The sequence below is a fragment of the Labeo rohita genome, chromosome 3 (genome assembly GCF_022985175.1).
Source record: "Labeo rohita strain BAU-BD-2019 chromosome 3, IGBB_LRoh.1.0, whole genome shotgun sequence".
NCBI lineage: Eukaryota > Metazoa > Chordata > Actinopteri > Cypriniformes > Cyprinidae > Labeo > Labeo rohita.
Genome location: NC_066871.1, coordinates 9539602 through 9557373, shown reverse-complemented (window position 1 = coordinate 9557373; position 17772 = coordinate 9539602). Strand labels below are relative to the sequence as shown.

Genomic DNA, 17772 nt, shown 5'->3' with positions numbered 1-17772 from the left:
TATTTTACCAAAATAAGAGGGATCATACAAAATGCATGTTATTTTTTATTTAGTACTGACTTGAATAAGATATTTCATGTAAAAGCTGTTTAAATAAAGTCTATAAGAGAAAATAATAGTTGGATTTATAAAAATGACCCCCTCCAAAAGTTTACATATGCTTAAGTCTTAATACTGTGCGTGCTGTTACCTGAATGATCCACAGCTGTTTTTTTTTTTTTTTTTTTTTTTTTTTTTTTTTTGGTTTAGTGATAGTTGTTCATGAGACCCCCGTTTGTCCTAAACAGTTAAACTGCTCACCGTTCTTCAGAAAAATTCTTCGGGTCCCACAAATTCTCTGGTTTTTCACCATTTTTGTGTATTTGAACCCTTTCCATCAGTGACTGTATGATTTTGAGATCCATATTTTCACACTGAGGACAACTGAGGGACTCATATGCAACTATTACAGAACGTTTAAGCGTTCATTGATGCTCCAGATGGAAAAATTATGCATTAAGAGCCGGGGGGTGAAAACTTTTGAACAGAATGAAGATGTGTAAATTTTTCTTATTTTGCGTAATTATTATTATTATTATTTTTTCATTTAGTACTGCTCTTCAGAAACTACAGAAGATACTTACATGTTTTCCAGAAGACAAAATAAGTTAAATTTACCCTGATCTTCAAATTCAACAAGTTTTCATCCATCGTGTTTCCTTCTGGAGCATCAGTGAGCGTTTGAAAACGTCTTTAAGAGTTGCATATGAGTCCCTTAGTTGTCCTTTATGTAAGCACCTTTTAGGTAAAATATCTTTTTCCAAGTCAGTCCTAAATCAAAAATTACATGCATTTGTATGATCCCTCTTCTTTTGGTAAAATGATTAACGTGTGGGTAAACTTTTGACCTTATCTGTATTATATCTGGCTGCGCCCTCCAGTGGTCGCATTTATATAAGCGTCCCGTTATTGGGGGCGTTTTTGTCATCTTTTTCCTTGTCTTTGACTTTATATCCCTATAGTTTCTGAAACCACTACCCTCATACCTTACGCTGTTTTTTTTTTTTTTTTTTTTTTGGCTAGTACCAGTCACAAAAAAGCAGTACATCAACATGCATAAAATAGAGTACATTTTCTTGAACAGATCCTTCCTGTCTGATCGACAATGATTCTTTTTTAGAAGCAAAAATTACATAATTTAAATATTCTATTCAAGCCCATCTTGATTTTAAAAAGGAGGGAGGAAGATACTCCCAACCACCTACATTCTGATTTATTGTTTCTTTATAAACTTATGTAAAGACCTGCAAAGAAAGAATCCAATCGAATAGCTGTTTTGTTCATCATTGAGTACCTTTTATTAATTTCTGAATGACTACATTTATTAGCTATGATCACTGTCACAAATAAACAGGTACCAGTCATAGAACATTTAACATTTTTTGGTCATGGGCAAAAAGGGTACAAGGAATTCATATAGCAATTCTAAACGTTTGAAACACCTAGAGATAGTTGTACAAGTATTTCTATCAAAATGCTACATCATCTTTGCTTTGACTAGTAGTGCAAAATTCTTTTTATGTCAATTATAATGTCTTGTATACTATATAAAATATATAATGAATAGGATAACTATATAAAAATAGGATGAATAGGATGAACAACAGAATGCCAAAGAAAATACGTGATTATTAACTGATTAAGCAGAAAGTAATATTCTATATATTTATATTCCTTCAACTGCAGAGTCTCACAGATATACCATCTTGGTAAGATTACAGTGTGGCTGATTTGGGGTCAGTGCTGCTATATAATCTCAACTTTGATGATGGTAAAAATGAGCACAAGAATGCTGAAGGAAACTGTGCACCAATTGGGTCCAATTCCTAGAAAAATAAAAATGACAACAATGAAAAGTTTATTTATGATTTCTAATGGACTTTAGCATTTTAAACATATCTTTACAGTGTGTGTGACGCCTCACCTCGAGCGCCTGAAGTGTTGTTGTACGTGGTAGCAGTTGCAGTCGCAGTCGCAGTCGCAGTCGCAGTCGCAGTTGCAGTCGCAGTTGCAGTCGCAGTCGCAGTCGCAGTCACAGTCACAGTAGATGTAACAGACGCAGTGGTTGTGTCTGCTGTTGCTTTTCCTCCAGTCAGAGTGAGATTGAGTTTATCCAGCTCTGACTGTAACTGCAGGGAGATCCAGCTCCGCACGACTGTATCGTTTTCATATGTTTTTAGATCCCGCAAATTGATACCAAGAAGACCCACTACCTCTGCTATGGTGAGGCTCTGTAATATATAACAAGTGGACGTCGGGATATCAGATCAAATATGAACATTAAAGGAGAAGTCCACTTCCAGAGCAATAATTTACAAATAATTTATTCACCCCCTTGTCATCCAAGATGTTCATGTCTTTCTGTCTTCAGTCGTAAAGAAATTATGGTTTTTGAGGAAAACATTTTAGGGTTTTTCTTCATGTAATGGACTTGATTGGTGCCCCGATTTTGAACTTCCAAAATGTAGTTTAAATGCAGCTTCAAAAGGCTCTAAACGATCCCAGTCGAGGAAGAAGGGTCTTATCTAGCGAAACGATCTGTAATTTTTTCGAAAAATAAAAATTTGTATACTTTTTAAGCATAAAAGCTTGTGTAGCACAGGCTCTGGAATGCACGTCCACAATGCTACGAATTAGTGATGGGTCGTTCTTGAATGATTAGTTCATTTTGAACAGATCTTTAATGTGACTCGGAAAGAACGAGTCGTCTCAGGGAGTGATTCGTTCAGTCACGCATGCGCAACATCCTGTTAGGTTCTGTACTGGAATAAGTTCACCTGTTTCGAGTCTTCAGGTTTTCGAGTCGTTCTTTCATCTTATGGGGCTGTCACGTGATGACGAACGACTCAAACCCGAAAACTTGTCAGATAAGAGGTGAGGTGAGCTAATCATAGACTAAAGACCCAGGTAAACAATGAATTAATCTTTTCTGTTTCTTATAGCATTACAGTTTTGTCTTGTTTGTAGTGTGATCAAAGTTTGTGTAAGCAGTAGATGTGTTAGGGAAGTAACACATAACATTTTAATTATATTTTGCCAAAATGAACAAAATGACTCAAAAACAGATTCGTTCATTTTGCTGAACGAGACTCAAAGGTCCGAGTCGGTAAAATGATCCGAACTTCCCATCACTACAACGATCACGTCTAAGTTCATCATCTGTGTACTCTGGCTCAAAAAGGAGTATGGCGAAAAACTCCATCTTATTTTCTCCTACAACTTCAGAATTGTCCGACATCGTTTTGTTTGTAAACAGCGTTTGACTTACTTGCACTTTCTTAGTCTTTGTACATTCGCTTTGTAAACACTGGGTCTGTGGTTCCGCCTACATTCAGCATAACCTTTCGACATGATTCAATATTACGTGAACGCGCATCCCAGAGCCTGTGCTACACAAGCTTTTGTGCTTAAAAAGTTTACAAATTTTTATTTTCCAAAAAAATGACAGATCGTTTCACTAGATAAGACCCTTCTTCCTCGGCCGGGATCGTTTAGAGCCCTTTGAAGCTGCTTTTAAACTGCATTTTGGAAGTTCAAAATCAGGGCACCAGTGAAGTCCATTATATGGAGAAAAATCCTGAAATGCTTTCCTCGAAAACCATAATTTCTTTACGACTGAAGACAGAAAGACATGAACATCTTGGATGACAAGGGGGTGAGTAAATTATTTGTGAATTGTTGTTCTGGAAGTGGACTTCTCCTTTAAACAGTGCATCTGTGATGAAGACATTAATGAATAACATTACAAAAACATTTTCTTTGCTCACCGAGATCACGCTTGTATCCAGAGTTATGAAAGTGGACAGGCTCATGCTGACATTATATGATGACAGATTCCTAATGTAGCCTAGATCTGCACCTCCTATAAACAAATCAAAAAGCAAATACTTAACGTGAGCTAACTCTCTGTCAATCCGTGTGCGAACCAAAGCTGGTATTTAAAAGTGACATGTTGACTGACATCATTTTAAATTGTATGTACAGTTGAGGTAAAAAGTATAATCCATAAAAGAAAATAATAGTTGAATTTATAAAAATGACCCTGTTCAAAAGTTTACATACGCTTGATTCTTAATACTGTGTTGTTACATGAATGATTTTGAATTTTTTGTTTAGTGATAGTTGTTCATGAGTCCTTTGTCCATCCTGAACAGTTAAACTGCCTGCTGTTCTTCAAAAAAATCCTTCAGGTCACACAAAGTTTTTGGTTTTTCAGGATGTTTGCGTATTTGAACCCTTTCTAGCAATGACTGTATGGTTTTGAGATCCATGTTTTCACACTAAGGACAACTGAGGGACTCATATGCAACTATAACTAGAAAGTTCAAACACAATGCATTAAGAGCTGGGGGGGTGAAAACTTTTGGACAGAATAAAGATGTATGCGTTTTTCTTATTTTGCCTAAATATCTTTTTTTTTTTCATTTAGTACTGCCATTCAGAAGCTACAGAAGATACTTGCATGTTTCCCAGAAGACAAAATAAGTTTAATTTACCCTGATAATCAAATTTAAAAGGTTTTCATGCATACTTAATGCATCATGTTTCCTTCTGAAGCATCAGTGAGTGTTTGAACCTTCTGTAATAGTTGCATATGAGTCCCTCAGTTGTCCTCAGTGTGAAAAGAAGATTTTTTCAAAATTCTACAGTCACTGTTACACAAAAATTTGTCAGGTATCGCACAGATACTGTAAAACAAAAGGACTTTTCAAGCATTATTTTTTTTTCAAGGACTTCAATCAGTGATCTCCTTTATGGTTTGATATTTTCTACTGTTTGTGTGAGAGAAAAAGGATTCGCAAATGATTCAAATCATGGAATGATTTGTGAACCTGCTCCAAAGTCCTGATCTAAATCAAATGATTCATGATATGCGATTTGAAGGCCCGATCTGAATCAAATGATTCGCGATCCAATTGGGGTGCTTCGAAACAGTGGATCATGTTGCAACACAATGATTTCAAATACTTTTTAAAATCATTACAAGTGACGTTGAAATAAATGGCTCTTTTATTTTGGTAGTTTTCAGTAAATCGCTTGAAATGAAAAGAAGTCATGAGTTTGAATCAATGGGAGCGGTTCCACCTTAAATGATTTACTCAATAGATTCAGTTTTCTGTTCCTCTTCTTGCATCATGTTTACACAACACTGTCGTTTAATTGTGTGAATTTTGCATGAAAAGATATGTGTTTCTAAATAAATTAAACACTTATTTCATAGATACATTGCCTTTCAATAACTCAAGCACTTTTCAAGTACCTCTTCAGGAATACTGCTATTTTTAATGGCTTTCCAGGCCTTAAATTTCAAAAAGTCAAATTCAAGCACTTTAAGGACTTTAAGCACCTTGTAGGAACCCTGATTTGTGGGACCAGCGGCCAGTTTAACGTCAGGACAAGGGACTCATGAACAACTATCACTAAACAAATAAACACAGGTGTGGATCATTCAGGTAACAACACAGTATTAAGAATCAAGTGTATGTAAACTTTTGAACAGGGTCATTTTTATAAATTCAACTATTATTTTCTGTTGTGGACTATATGTACACATCTTTTATGTGAAATATCTTATTCAGGTCAGTACTAAATAAAAAAATAACATGCATTTTGTATCATCCCATCTTATTTTGGTAAAATACTTAACATTTTGCAGATTCTGCAAGGTGTATGTAAACTTTTGACCTCAACTGTACATTCAACGGGCTTGAAATGACATTTAAAGGGCGTTTTACCAAGATAGCTTTCAATGAGCTGGTAGGCTGACAGGATGCTACGTGAACTCCTTGTGGAGGATATGGGAAATGCTTTGTTGGCGATGGTGAAGAGTGCCTTCTTTTTCTCAGAGGAACATTTCACCACATTCAAGGCATCAGATCCCCTGTTATTGAGAATAATAAGGAGAAATCTGGTTATTAAGCATTTAAATGGCATGCAAATATGTAAAACTATTCAGCAAGGTGGCAATAAAGTGATCAAAGACATTTATAATGTTACAAAAGATTCTATTTCAAATAAATTCGGTTCTTTTGAACTTTCTAATAGTGGTAGCCAGAAGAAATGTTTCTTGAGCAGCAAATCAGCATATTAGAATGATTTCTGAAGGATCATGTGACACTGAAGACTGGCGTAAAGGATATTTTCTTTACCGTAGATCTTCAGGCAATATTGTTGACAATACGCTGGCATTCAGAGAGCAGAGATTTGGTCCTTTCACTAGATTGATCTCAGTGGCGGTCAGATTGTTTTTGGCACTTAGGTATTTGGTAATGATTAGTTCGCTCTGAAAGATAAATTAACACGTTAACACAAACCTAAATATTTAGCATCTGTAAAATAAGAAGGATTGATCTGAAAATTCACCTGCGCAGAGGACCAGTCGCCATCATTGGCGTTCATTAACGCTGCCAGTGTGTCAGATTTAGTGATGTTCCATTTACTTATTTCATCCACTGTCGCGTTCCTGGACACAGACTTCAGCACCTGGACCTGATCTTCTGAAAGGCCATTTGGCTGCACCTGATGGACAAGAGCAACACCTCCACATTAAAACCGTCCTGGATTTCCTGGAAGATTTTAACTGATTTTAATATATGTCATATTACCTCTTTAAGTTTGTCCAAAATTATTCTCTGAAAGGCACTATCATCAATTTTTTCACACAGGCTAGCGAGGTTTTCCTTCACTACGGTTGAACTCAGACAGTGGCCAAACTGCGCCTCAGTATATCCAAAGGGGAAGGAGTCATCGTTGATGATAACACTAGTGATGTTGCCCTTGATACAGTCACTCGCTTGGAACACAAGTGAATACATAATTTAGGAAATTTTGTATTTTTTAAACCGTATTTAGTGATGAATATCACTGCCTAAGGCAGAATGAAGGCCATCTGATTCAGTATTCAGTACATCATCATGAATAAGAGTGTGATATTGCTTAATTGTGGAGATTTGTGAATTAGCTGAGAATCCAAAAAAAAAACTGAGATAAAGATAGCATACCTGCCCTCTTGGTTCTAGTTGAGGTTACAATGATTGCTTGGAACAGCTTTTTCATTTGTAACTTTGGTGTGTTTCGTCCACGCACAAATTTCAAAAAGGTTTTCATGAACCTGGCTAAATCATTCTGTATAAAACAAGAGACATGTTTAAAATAACAGGGTTAGGTAAAGGCATTGTCACTCAAAAAAAAATGGTGTAGGATTTACTTTAAAACAATTTTCAAATAGCTCACTGAAATTTGAAGTAGAGTAAAAGACTGAAATCCAATAGCATTTGTTTCATTTACAGTATTTTATAATGTGGCTGTGTTTGATGTTTACATGTAATGTACCTCGTAGAATGATGCCCAAAAGCTTCGTGAGAAGTACAAAGGCAGAATTCCCAGATCATCAAGTGTTTTCTGATTCCACTTGCTTGTTGGTCTAAATAGTAAAGACATAATCTTCCATTACCACACAACCATAACCAGTGCACCGAATATGGACTAAAAATAAGATTCTCCTGCATACTGATAAATCGACTCAAGATAACTTGCCCATATACTGAAGTTCCCTTCATGAGAAGTTCCTGCATGGCTGATATTTGTGAATCTGAGAGATCTTTGCAGTTCTTCAGGTTCTCAAGTATTTCTGGGTCTGAGTTTCTGATGACGTCACTGCTCACAGCACATACCAAGTTGCCCAGCACTGTCAGATCCTGTTTCTTGATGCTTGTTCTATTAATGCCCTGAATTGAAAAATAAGAATAATTACAGTTTTAATATAATACTAAATAATAATATCTAAAGGCTGGGACACATGATCGGCCTTCAGCCAGTGTCTGTTCTGCACTGTACTAGTTGGACCACTAATTTGCTTTTTTGCCATGTGACCATGTTGAATTGGCGGCAGAGTCTGTTGGTAAAAGAGAGCACTCCGATTGATGGTTTAGCTTAGTGAACCAGTGCACCAGAAGAAAAACTGAATTGATGAAGCCAAACAGTCAACAAAGTCATAGAGCTTCGTTTATGGTTTGTATGTCCGCAGCTCTTCCAATTTCCCTTTTTGAATAATAAACACAAACTACTGCCACCTGCTGGTATGTAGAGTTATTTTCTCTCACAAGGTTAGGTAATTAAAGGAGAAGTTCACTTCCAGAACAACAATTTACAGATAATGTACTCACCCCCTTGTCATCCAAGATGTTCATGTCTTTCTTTCTTCAGTCGTAAAGAAATTGTGTTTTTTGAGAAAAAACATTTTTCTCCATATAATGGAATGACATGGTGCCCCAGAGTTTAAAGTTCCAAAATGCAGTTTAAATGTGGCTTCAAACGATCCCAAATGTGGTTGTAAACAATCCCAGCCGAGGAAGAAGAGTCTTATCTAGTGAAATTATCAGTAATTTTCATAAAAATAATACAATTTATATACTTTTTAATGTCAAACGCTCATCTTGTCTTGCTCTTCCCAACCTCTGTTTTTTTCCGGTTCATGACAGTTAGGGTACGTCGAAAAACTCCCATTTTTTGTTGAGGGTGTTTGATCTTCTTTGCATATTCACTTTGCAAAGACTGGGTCAGTACTTCTGCAGTGATGTAGGATGACTTTAAAATGATTTTTGAAGTTGAGGGAGAAAATATGATTGGTGTTTTTCGACATAACTGTCTTGAGTCAGAATACACAGAGTTCAGGGAGAACAAGACAAGACGAGCGTTTGAGTTTAAAAAGTATTTAAATTGTATTTTTTTAATGAAAATAACCGATGGTTTCACTAGAAAAGACCCTTCTTGCTCGGCTGGGATCATTTACAACCACATCTGGGACCGTTTGAAGACGCATTTAAACTGCATTTTGGAAGTTCAAACTCGGGGCACCGAGTTATATGGAGAAAAATCCTGAAATGTTTTTTCTCAAAAAACACAATTTCTTTACGACTGAAGAAAGAAAGATAACATCTTGGAAGACAAGCGGGTGAGTACATTATCTGTAGATTGCTGTTCTGGAAGTGGACTTTACCTTTAACGAGGGCTTGTGGCAAAAATGCCAACACAAATTCAAGAAAAAAGGGGAAATGAAATGTGATAATTAATGAAGTGTTTCAATTCGCGGAATTACATTTGGATTCACGTTTTAAAATGAAAACGATCATAATCTACACTGGCATTTTCACTGCGTTTTAGAAACAATCTCCGTTTACACTACACAACTGAAAATGTATGCCACATGAGCATTCATGCAGGTACAAGCATAGATATGTATAGGTAGGTGCCCTATTATTTAGATGGCGGACGCGTCAACATGCTTGAAGTGGTCGTATGGGGAATCTACCTACACATATCTATAGGTACAACAATGAGCATTATGTTATTGTTTACAGGGTCATCAGAGCGAATGTGGGCAGCCATGTCATCGTTTTCAAAAGTCTCAGTTTTGGCCCATTTACACTGAAAAGCATCCCTGGAGTTTTCAAACTAAAACCTGCAGCATTTTCGAAAGTCTCAGTTTTCGAGGGTCGAAAATGCCGGAGTAGTGTAAACGATAAGTGCAACTGTAGCAAAAGTTATGTGTTTTAAAATAAAAACGCACTAGTGTAAACACAGCTTTAGTGGCCTTTCGTCACCACTAGTTCTTTGATATCAGCTTCATGTGTCTGGGCCTAAATGATCTATATCATTAGGCAATACTTACCAAGCAATCTATAGCATTGCTTAACAAAATCTCCTTTCTTCCGTTTAGTGTGCTTGAAAAGATTGAGAGATCTGCTGCTCCGACTTGTGTGAAATATGCCTTGCAGAGGGTTTTGTTGATTGTACCGTAACTAAAGAGGACAACAAAGCATTTTACAACTTGCAAACAATACATTTTTAAAGAAATAGATTAAATGGTTAAAAAATGGCAGTAAGCACTTACTCGAAGTACAGCAATACATCTGAAGGATAGTTCTCAAAATCAACAACTGGTTCCTTTCTGATAAAGCTGTACATGCATGTCAGCTGGGAAAACAATTAGAAACAAAGCATATTCACTGTTCGTGTTCCGACTTTAAGCTCAATTAATCACATTTTTGAATAGCGTTTTCGTCAGATCTCACCTGAGTCTCGCTCAGTACCACCCTATTTCTGCCTGATCTTGGTCGGCAGGCTTTGATCAGGCCTTTGATTTTGGTTTGGGTGAATGTCTGCACTCGTGAGCATGTAAATCCTTGCAAAACTTCCACTGACACGCTGCAGACAAAAACAAAATCACAAATGTCAAAATTTCGCTTTCAGTGCATATTCATAAGGTATTTTTTTACGCAACGGTTAAAAAAGCAAAAATACTTACTTATCAGGTTCAGTAAAAGCCTCTGCCACAGAATCGAAGAAAAGAACTGCCTATAAAAAATTTTAGATGAAAAAAATGACATTAGCAGAAGAACATTGAAAAACTATATTCTTAAATAAAGGATCTTCATTGACATCGATGGTTCCATTAAACATCCAAAGTTCTTTATAATGGAAAAAGGTTCTTAAGGTTATTGAACTGTTCGTCTGAGGTTCTCTTAAGCACTGTTCAAGAAAAGGTTCATTGGAGAACCAAAAATGGATCTTCACTGCGAAAACCCCTTTATTTTGGTTTATATTTGTATTTTGCTATAGTACCTGTTCAGGTTTCCACTTTTTTTTGTTAAACTCTTGCAGAACTGTTACATCTACAGTGGTGGTAAGATCCAGGAACTGTCTTGGAATTTGACTGGCCAAGTCACTGGGAACGTTTGTCATTAAAACAGATGGTGTCGATCCCACTTTGATTATCTAGAGATTAAATAAAAAAAGATAGTTAAATGCCCGTTTTTTTTTTTTTTTTTGCATTTGAAATATCTTTTAATATGCTTAAATGCTGTTCACCTACCTGGTTCACAACGGTCTTCTGAACAATCTCTGGAGCAGCCACTATGTTTTTTACAAATTCTGTGTTTTTAGATGTTTCAAGAATTTGTGCTGGCTGAATGATTGTCAGTACTGTTGAAGGGATCCCTCCAATCAGGGATCCAAGAGTCAGCAACGTGCTGGAAGTTTCGATCTGTCAGAAAGTCAAGAAAAGTCATTTCTTTTGTAGGATTTTATGGTCTACTGAGAAGGATATTTTGAAAAAAAAAAGTACTTAAATGCATCTTAAATCTTTGCACGTTCATTTTAACACGTTTTAAGGCAAATGTCTTCCACTGGTGAATTAAATTTTACCTTAAAATTTTCACTGAGAAGCACTTCTACGATTGCCTTGGCTTGTCCGAGTGACCATCCAGACATATTGCCCAGTGTTGAGACACTGTTGACCAAAACCCCTGGAGGTGCCGAGTTTATTTGTGTAGTTGTTAGGCCAACAATTTGGCTTCCCAAGGTGGTAATAGTACTAGCATCTATGGTCTTGATGTGTCCCGTAAGGGCAGTAGATATCTGAAGATGAGTGCAAGGAATATTCGGTTACATCACGGTAACATGAAGAAATAACTTGACTTTAGGCTTTAATGGAATGCTTACCGCAGGATCCACATCTGAGCAAGATGTCTTGAAGTTTCCAAGAATAGTATTAGCTTGACTTTCACTTAGTGTAGTGAAGGCTGATACTGGGGCATCACACTGCAAAACCGAAGGCAATCTAGTGGAGCACAGAGAACATGTTAAACAAGCTGAAATCAGAGAACGTTTGAGATTTTGTTCTGGTTTCTATTCAAACTAACTCAAAAAGATTAAAGCTGGAGTTTTGCAGAAAGATGAGTTCAGTGTAGCGGCTGATGACTTTCTTCGGAAGTTCCTTTTGATTGAACAGCTTTATGTTCTCAGAGTTGACAGCGAAGATTTTCATCTGCAAACAACAAGAACAGACAGGAATTAACAATATGCATTCATTTGCTTTCACCAATATAACGTCACACAAAACATGGTATGATAATGTAAATATTGATGGTCTATATGAACAAGTGAATACGGTTCATACCGTCTTATCAGGGCCGAAAGAGTAGAGATCGTCCAGAGTCAATGAAGTTATAAATACGCCAATGTAGTTGACAAACCACGCAGTTGAACTTAATTTTGCGTCAGTGGAGCTGTAGCATTTTGCTTCAGCATCTAAAAGAAAAAAAATCATAATATCAGAGCTCATACAGATACCGTAAAATGAAATTCCAGGACTTTCAAGGACTTTTCAAGCACTACTTTTTTTATTTTCAAGGACTTCAATAAGAGATCTCACTTTTTAAACAATGTGTTCCATTTCAAATTCTAAAAAAAGAGAAACAGATAAATAAACTCATACTAATAAAAAATAGAAAAAATAAAGTGACGCGCATGCAAAGTATTACCACTAAAGTATTACAAAGTATACTATACTTTTACTATCATCCAACCACTGTTAATTTTCTTGAAGGATTTGAATTTTTGTATACTTTCGCAAAATCGCTCTGAAATCCTGATCAAAAACAAATGATTCACAAACCCGCACCGAAGTCCCGATCCGAATCAAATGATTCGCAACCCGCACTCTGAAGTTACGCTTTGAATCAAATGATTCGCAATCCACGTTCAAATTGCTTATCACAAACCATTTGATTTGAATCATTCAATTCGACAATGGATGTCTCTTGTAATTTGATCTGGTTTTTGCTAGTGAATCACTTGAAATGAATGATCAAAGTCACGAGTTTGAATCAATCGGAGCAGTTCCAGCGTAAATGACTCAATTGATTTGGTTCATCTGTTTCTTTTTTTGCATCTTCAGCCATGTTTACATGACACTGTTAAAACTACAACTGGCTTAGCTTGATTGTTTTCTTATTGCATTCCTAAAGGACACATATCATGAAAATATGACTTTTTCCATGTTTAACTGCTAAAGTCGAGTCCCCAGGGGATCTACCAACCCAGAAAACGTGAAAAAGGACAACCCAGTAACTTTGATTTCGTAAGCCTTTCTCTGCAAGCATGTGAAAAAAGAGCCGCTCAGATTTCGCTCCCCCCGTGACGTAGAAAGGGGAACTTCTTATAATATAACCACCCCTTAATCTGCACGTTTCCACCCATGGCACAAGTGACCACAATGTACCAGTTCTAACGCCATGGCAAAAGTTCAAGCAAAGCATGCTATCTGCTCTGTCGTTGGCTACACAGATGAGCACAGAACACTATTTAAAGTCCCAGCCTCAGACAAGACAAGAGAGCAGTGGATTTATTGATTTATTTACTGTATATCACGCTGCTGCCACACAGTTCTAATATAACCATGCGATTTCTTTCCCAGCTCTTTGCTTTCACTGACATAACTGTCTTTTTTGTTTCTCGTGTGTTTTTAACTTAAACTTGTGTGTATTTGACAGTTTAAGCGCAATAAGACATGAAAGAGAACTTAGTTTAGTACTCACACGCCGTGTGATGTGTGTGCTCAGAAAACCGTATATATATTATAAGTTTAGACTAACGTGTCTTTAAACCGCATGATTTCAGTACAAAGACATGATAATCAAAACTAAACAGGTCAGTTTTGATCAGTTTTTTGGCAATCTGAGTTACGAGCTGTTAAGGCACAGTCCTATTCTGCAAAAAGAGGCGGGGAGCAGCAGCTCATTTGCATTTAAAAATACATGCACGTAAAATAACTGCTTTCTGCTTCCACTCAAAATAGATATTGATATAATAAATGATCTGTGGGATATTTTGAGCTGAAACTTCACAGACACATTTTGAGGACACCTATTGTAAAAAGGGGCGCAGCAGGTCTCCTTTAAGCAAAGAACAAACATGCTTATGAAGAAAAAAAAGATTAATTTACCTGTTTTCAGATATGTCTTGATGGTGGCGTACACATCGCCCTTGGTAATCTGAGAGCCAGTAAAGTTGAAACTGCTGCCCAAAACACCGACCCTAAAAGAAAAGAGAAAGCATTTGAAACGTTCCTGAAGACTTTTACTACCTAAATTTCACCACAGCCAATTACACTTACATAGTCTTGTATGATTGGCAAGATGCGTTCAGTGTGTCATTTGACCCCATTAGATCTTTATTCAGGAACTTCAAGTAAAGCTTCAGCCTACGGTTAAACCACAAATCAGCCTCTGTCTCATTGTCACTTGTCAACGCCAGAGGCCAGACACAGGGAAGGATGGTGCTTTTAACATTATCTGGAACCTCTTCCTGTAAAAAAAAAAAAAAAAAAAAAAAGATGAATTTAAAAATTATTCCACTGAAGTTTCTCTACATAAATGTGATTTGAACATTTCATAATTTATTTTCAAACTCACGGTTTCCAAGAACTCAGGGGTTTTGGTAAAGCTGTTAAAAACGGCACAGGTTTGTGAATCGTTGTTCACCACTTTCGGCTGTCTCAAGTAGCTTCCCAGCTCAGAAGGAGCTATAGAGTTTATAAGCTGAAAAACACAAGCCAAACGTCAGTTTACATTTACATTGAGCATTGAGCATCAGAACTGTAGACCTGATACGCAGCGTACCTCAGATTTTCGAGTTGGTGGTATCAGAGTGAGGAAGGTGGCCAGATCCGGAAGTGGCCCAAAGCCATACAGGCTTTCATTTAAGAACTTGATAAAGCTGTTGCTTATGTAGCACCTCAGTGGCTGTGGCCCTACAAGAACAAAAAAGATCTTTCTATACCTTTTCTTTCTTTTTATGATCTGATTTATTATCCAGCCACACAGGGGCGGTGGATTTTTGAAAAAGACTTTAATGTGATGTTAATATCAGCGACATGAAAAAATACCTTTGAAGGAGTTGAGAATGTTATTGTAGATTGCATTTGTGGTGATTATGGGTAATGAAGGCCGAACTGCGTCTAAGAGCACCAGTCTGTAAATTGAAATTAAACAATGTATAATGTCTACAGTCAAATAAATTAGCATAATACACTGCAAATGTAAATGTATTGCCTTTAAAGTCTATCGGTCTTACGCTGTTTGAGTGATATTGCAGTCCCTTGTGTTAAGGATGGTGAAAAATGGTGACACCAGACTTTCTGAAAAGTTGGCTAACAGAGGATTTAGTCTCTTTTGGAGCCAGACTACAACTTCCTGATTAGTGATGCTTAGATTAGACAAGATGGGTCTGTCAAATACATTTTTAATCAGAGCTGTTTTTACTTCTAGTGTGGGCAGGATTTCCTGTACAGGAGAAAATAATATAATCAGAGCATAAGCAATGTTTTCTGGATCTTTCAGAGGAAGTTCTTTTAGCATGAATGTTCTTTTCGCACCTGCACTTTCTCAGAAAATAGGTCAAAGAAAGCAGGAAGCTGGCAATCCTTAACATACTGCATGACATTGGTGACGTTTTGAAGAGTAGTTAGTGCACCAGGAGTGCGAGAGAACTCAGCTAGTTGTTTTAGACCCAACTGAGGTAGAACATCCACCTAAATCCAAAAACAAAACAGCTGTTACAATGTTTTTTACCAAGAGGAATTCTGCAGAAATTGCATCATTTAGCACTAACCGCTGTGAAGTTTTTGTTTAGTGTCACAAGGTCAGTTAGGGGAGCTGACTGAACGAACGGCCCAAAGTTTTTGGTGACCCACTGCGCACTGTCGGATGTGTCTTTAAGGCACCCGGGATCTGGAAGAGCAACGAGAACATTTACATTGAGATCCATTATGTGAACCTTTCAGGTGTTTTTCCTCATCCATAATAGGAGATAAAGAGATGTTTGTGCAGATGACTTTATACTGTAAGCATTTTCATGCTTTTAAGTTGAATTTAAAGTAGTTAAGAAAATATTTTAAACCAACCATCAATGTCCTTGCGAGAGAGGAAGGCTTTCATAAAGTCTGTGTAGACCTGCTGCTGTTTTTCAGTGACATTGAGACTGCAAATGTCTTGTCCATCACGTAGAGGTGCATTCACAAAAGTTGTAGTGCTGAAAGATAAACAACGTATTTACTTTATATTTTAGTACCTCCAAAATTACATTGTCAGTTCATACCGTGTAAGTAAAACCAACTTACATCGCGCGGTAAGCTTCACAGGTGAGGTTTTTGGTGCTGAGGCAGGACAGGAGCCTTTGGGATACTGATGGTAGGAAGTGTTTTAGTCGCCCCTGGAACCATGACTGAATGAAGACAGGGTCTCTCAGTCTCTGGGGACTAAATCGACTAATGCGGGTGTCAGCAATCACATCCAGCACATCGGATAGAGCCATACTGCTTTCACTGAGAGTCTGGAATTAAACATATTTTATAGTTTATATCAGCTTGAAAATGTATAAACAAAATAAAGTAAAATTCAATCAATTATAATCTTCATACCTTGTTGGAAAATTTCACAAGTGCATCATCAAGGTTTGTGCTGATTTTGGTGAAGAAAAGCTTCCACGTCCTTTTTGTCACATTGCTGGACAGTTTACAAGCCAACAGGTCAGCCACTTGTTGAGAGTTTAACTGTGACAGCTGATGACAGAAAAGAGCTGTTATCAAAACTGAAGCAATGACACACATAAAGAGATAATAATGAGGCAGTGACTATTACCGTTGGTAGACAGGCGAACTGCAACACAGTGAAGTTACAAACTCCTGTTGTATTTGGAGCTGTTCCGCTCAAGAACTGATCCAAAGCAGAGCTGCAAACCAGAAGAACATGAAGCATTTATTACAGACCATCATGGGCTCAGTGTTTAAGTCATTTGAGTGCAGACAGAACAGCTCACCTGCTGACATTTGCACAGAGGACAGACTCTGAAAAGGACAAAACAAAGACTTTGAGTTTTAGCAACATCACTGACATCTCAAATTAATCAGACATGATCAGTCACTCACCATTTACAGGAATTGTTGTGCACTGCAGGAGTGAGAACAAACATATGTTATATATTACAACGTATTATTATTTTTTTGTTGGTTAAAACACAAAATCAGACATATAATCTATTGAACATGAGCTTGATCTTTCTGTTCATCATTACTTACTTGGGCTGTTCTCTCGATGCACTCTAGAGGGAAATAAAACACAGTTCACACTTTAATTCTGGTAGAATTTTCCATGCAATTATTTTGATATGATCATGTATTCAGGAGCAAAGTGTTATTGCTCAGTTGTGTCTCACCATCAGGAGGAATCATCATCACTGAGTCTCTGATCATCAGCAGCGCTTCAGTCTGGTTTGGAGCGAGTGGTGATAATGCCTGATCCATCCTGTCAAAGCTGATTCAGAGAAAAAAAAAACACAATCAATGTGATCTTATTCAAGACTAACACATCCAGATCAATATTTGTTCTGCTTAATAAAAGCCACTTACATGACTCTGTAGTTTTCACAACTGAAATTTGCCTGCAGGACAAAAAAGAGATCATGACATTGTTGAACAGGATCAAGACTAATAATAAAGTTGATGACCAAACAAACAATAACAACAATAATTGTGTAATTTTATTTTAAATAAAAAAATGAATAATAACAATAATAATAATAACAGTAATAGTAGTAGAAATAATATTGATTATTACAGCTGTTATTATTATTGTTGTTGTTAAATGTATTTCTACACAGGTAATATGTAAAGTTGCATTAAACACCTTTCTGGCCTGTGTCTGAAGAGAAGGGATGAAGCCCTTTAGTTTGTCTCTGTTGGAGGATTGAAGAAGGAAGTCAAAGACTCTTGTGAGGATGTTTCCTCTGTCTTCTGGTCTAGCAGGAGGACTGAACACCAGTTCACCCAGTTGCGCCAGTGTGAGAACAGGAAGAGCATCCACCTGCAAATGACATGAGACTTCATTGACATGC

At 37.0% G+C, this 17772-nt stretch overlaps 1 protein-coding gene across 20 annotated transcripts in view; it reads right to left on the bottom strand.

Annotated features, from left to right (window-relative positions):
- Positions 1-1323: 1323 nt before the first annotated feature.
- Positions 1324-17772, bottom strand: part of mslna (mesothelin a) — a 28585-nt gene continuing 12136 nt past the window's right edge. For 12 of the 20 annotated variants that reach the window (XM_051106363.1, XM_051106364.1, XM_051106365.1 and 9 more), the window contains 38 exons: positions 17565-17741; positions 17288-17319; positions 17095-17192; positions 16958-16980; positions 16808-16829; positions 16699-16726; positions 16521-16611; positions 16301-16441; positions 16001-16212; positions 15785-15912; positions 15493-15611; positions 15257-15412; positions 14956-15164; positions 14768-14853; positions 14502-14632; positions 14295-14420; positions 13997-14187; positions 13826-13917; positions 11999-12129; positions 11742-11866; positions 11542-11659; positions 11245-11457; positions 10913-11083; positions 10663-10815; positions 10346-10395; positions 10113-10245; positions 9932-10014; positions 9710-9839; positions 7576-7766; positions 7372-7462; positions 7041-7164; positions 6645-6832; positions 6403-6558; positions 6189-6322; positions 5775-5920; positions 3807-3901; positions 1964-2270; positions 1324-1865 (listed from right to left, as the gene is read on the bottom strand). In XM_051106363.1, coding sequence (XP_050962320.1) covers positions 1786-1865; positions 1964-2270; positions 3807-3901; positions 5775-5920; positions 6189-6322; positions 6403-6558; positions 6645-6832; positions 7041-7164; positions 7372-7462; positions 7576-7766; positions 9710-9839; positions 9932-10014; positions 10113-10245; positions 10346-10395; positions 10663-10815; positions 10913-11083; positions 11245-11457; positions 11542-11659; positions 11742-11866; positions 11999-12129; positions 13826-13917; positions 13997-14187; positions 14295-14420; positions 14502-14632; positions 14768-14853; positions 14956-15164; positions 15257-15412; positions 15493-15611; positions 15785-15912; positions 16001-16212; positions 16301-16441; positions 16521-16611; positions 16699-16726; positions 16808-16829; positions 16958-16980; positions 17095-17192; positions 17288-17319; positions 17565-17741 — 4881 coding nt within the window. In that variant the 3' untranslated portion in view covers positions 1324-1785. The remainder of the gene's footprint in view (positions 1866-1963; positions 2271-3806; positions 3902-5774; positions 5921-6188; positions 6323-6402; positions 6559-6644; positions 6833-7040; positions 7165-7371; positions 7463-7575; positions 7767-9709; positions 9840-9931; positions 10015-10112; positions 10246-10345; positions 10396-10662; positions 10816-10912; positions 11084-11244; positions 11458-11541; positions 11660-11741; positions 11867-11998; positions 12130-13825; positions 13918-13996; positions 14188-14294; positions 14421-14501; positions 14633-14767; positions 14854-14955; positions 15165-15256; positions 15413-15492; positions 15612-15784; positions 15913-16000; positions 16213-16300; positions 16442-16520; positions 16612-16698; positions 16727-16807; positions 16830-16957; positions 16981-17094; positions 17193-17287; positions 17320-17564; positions 17742-17772) is intronic. The other 8 variants (XM_051106366.1, XM_051106367.1, XM_051106369.1 and 5 more) reach the window with 8 other exon arrangements.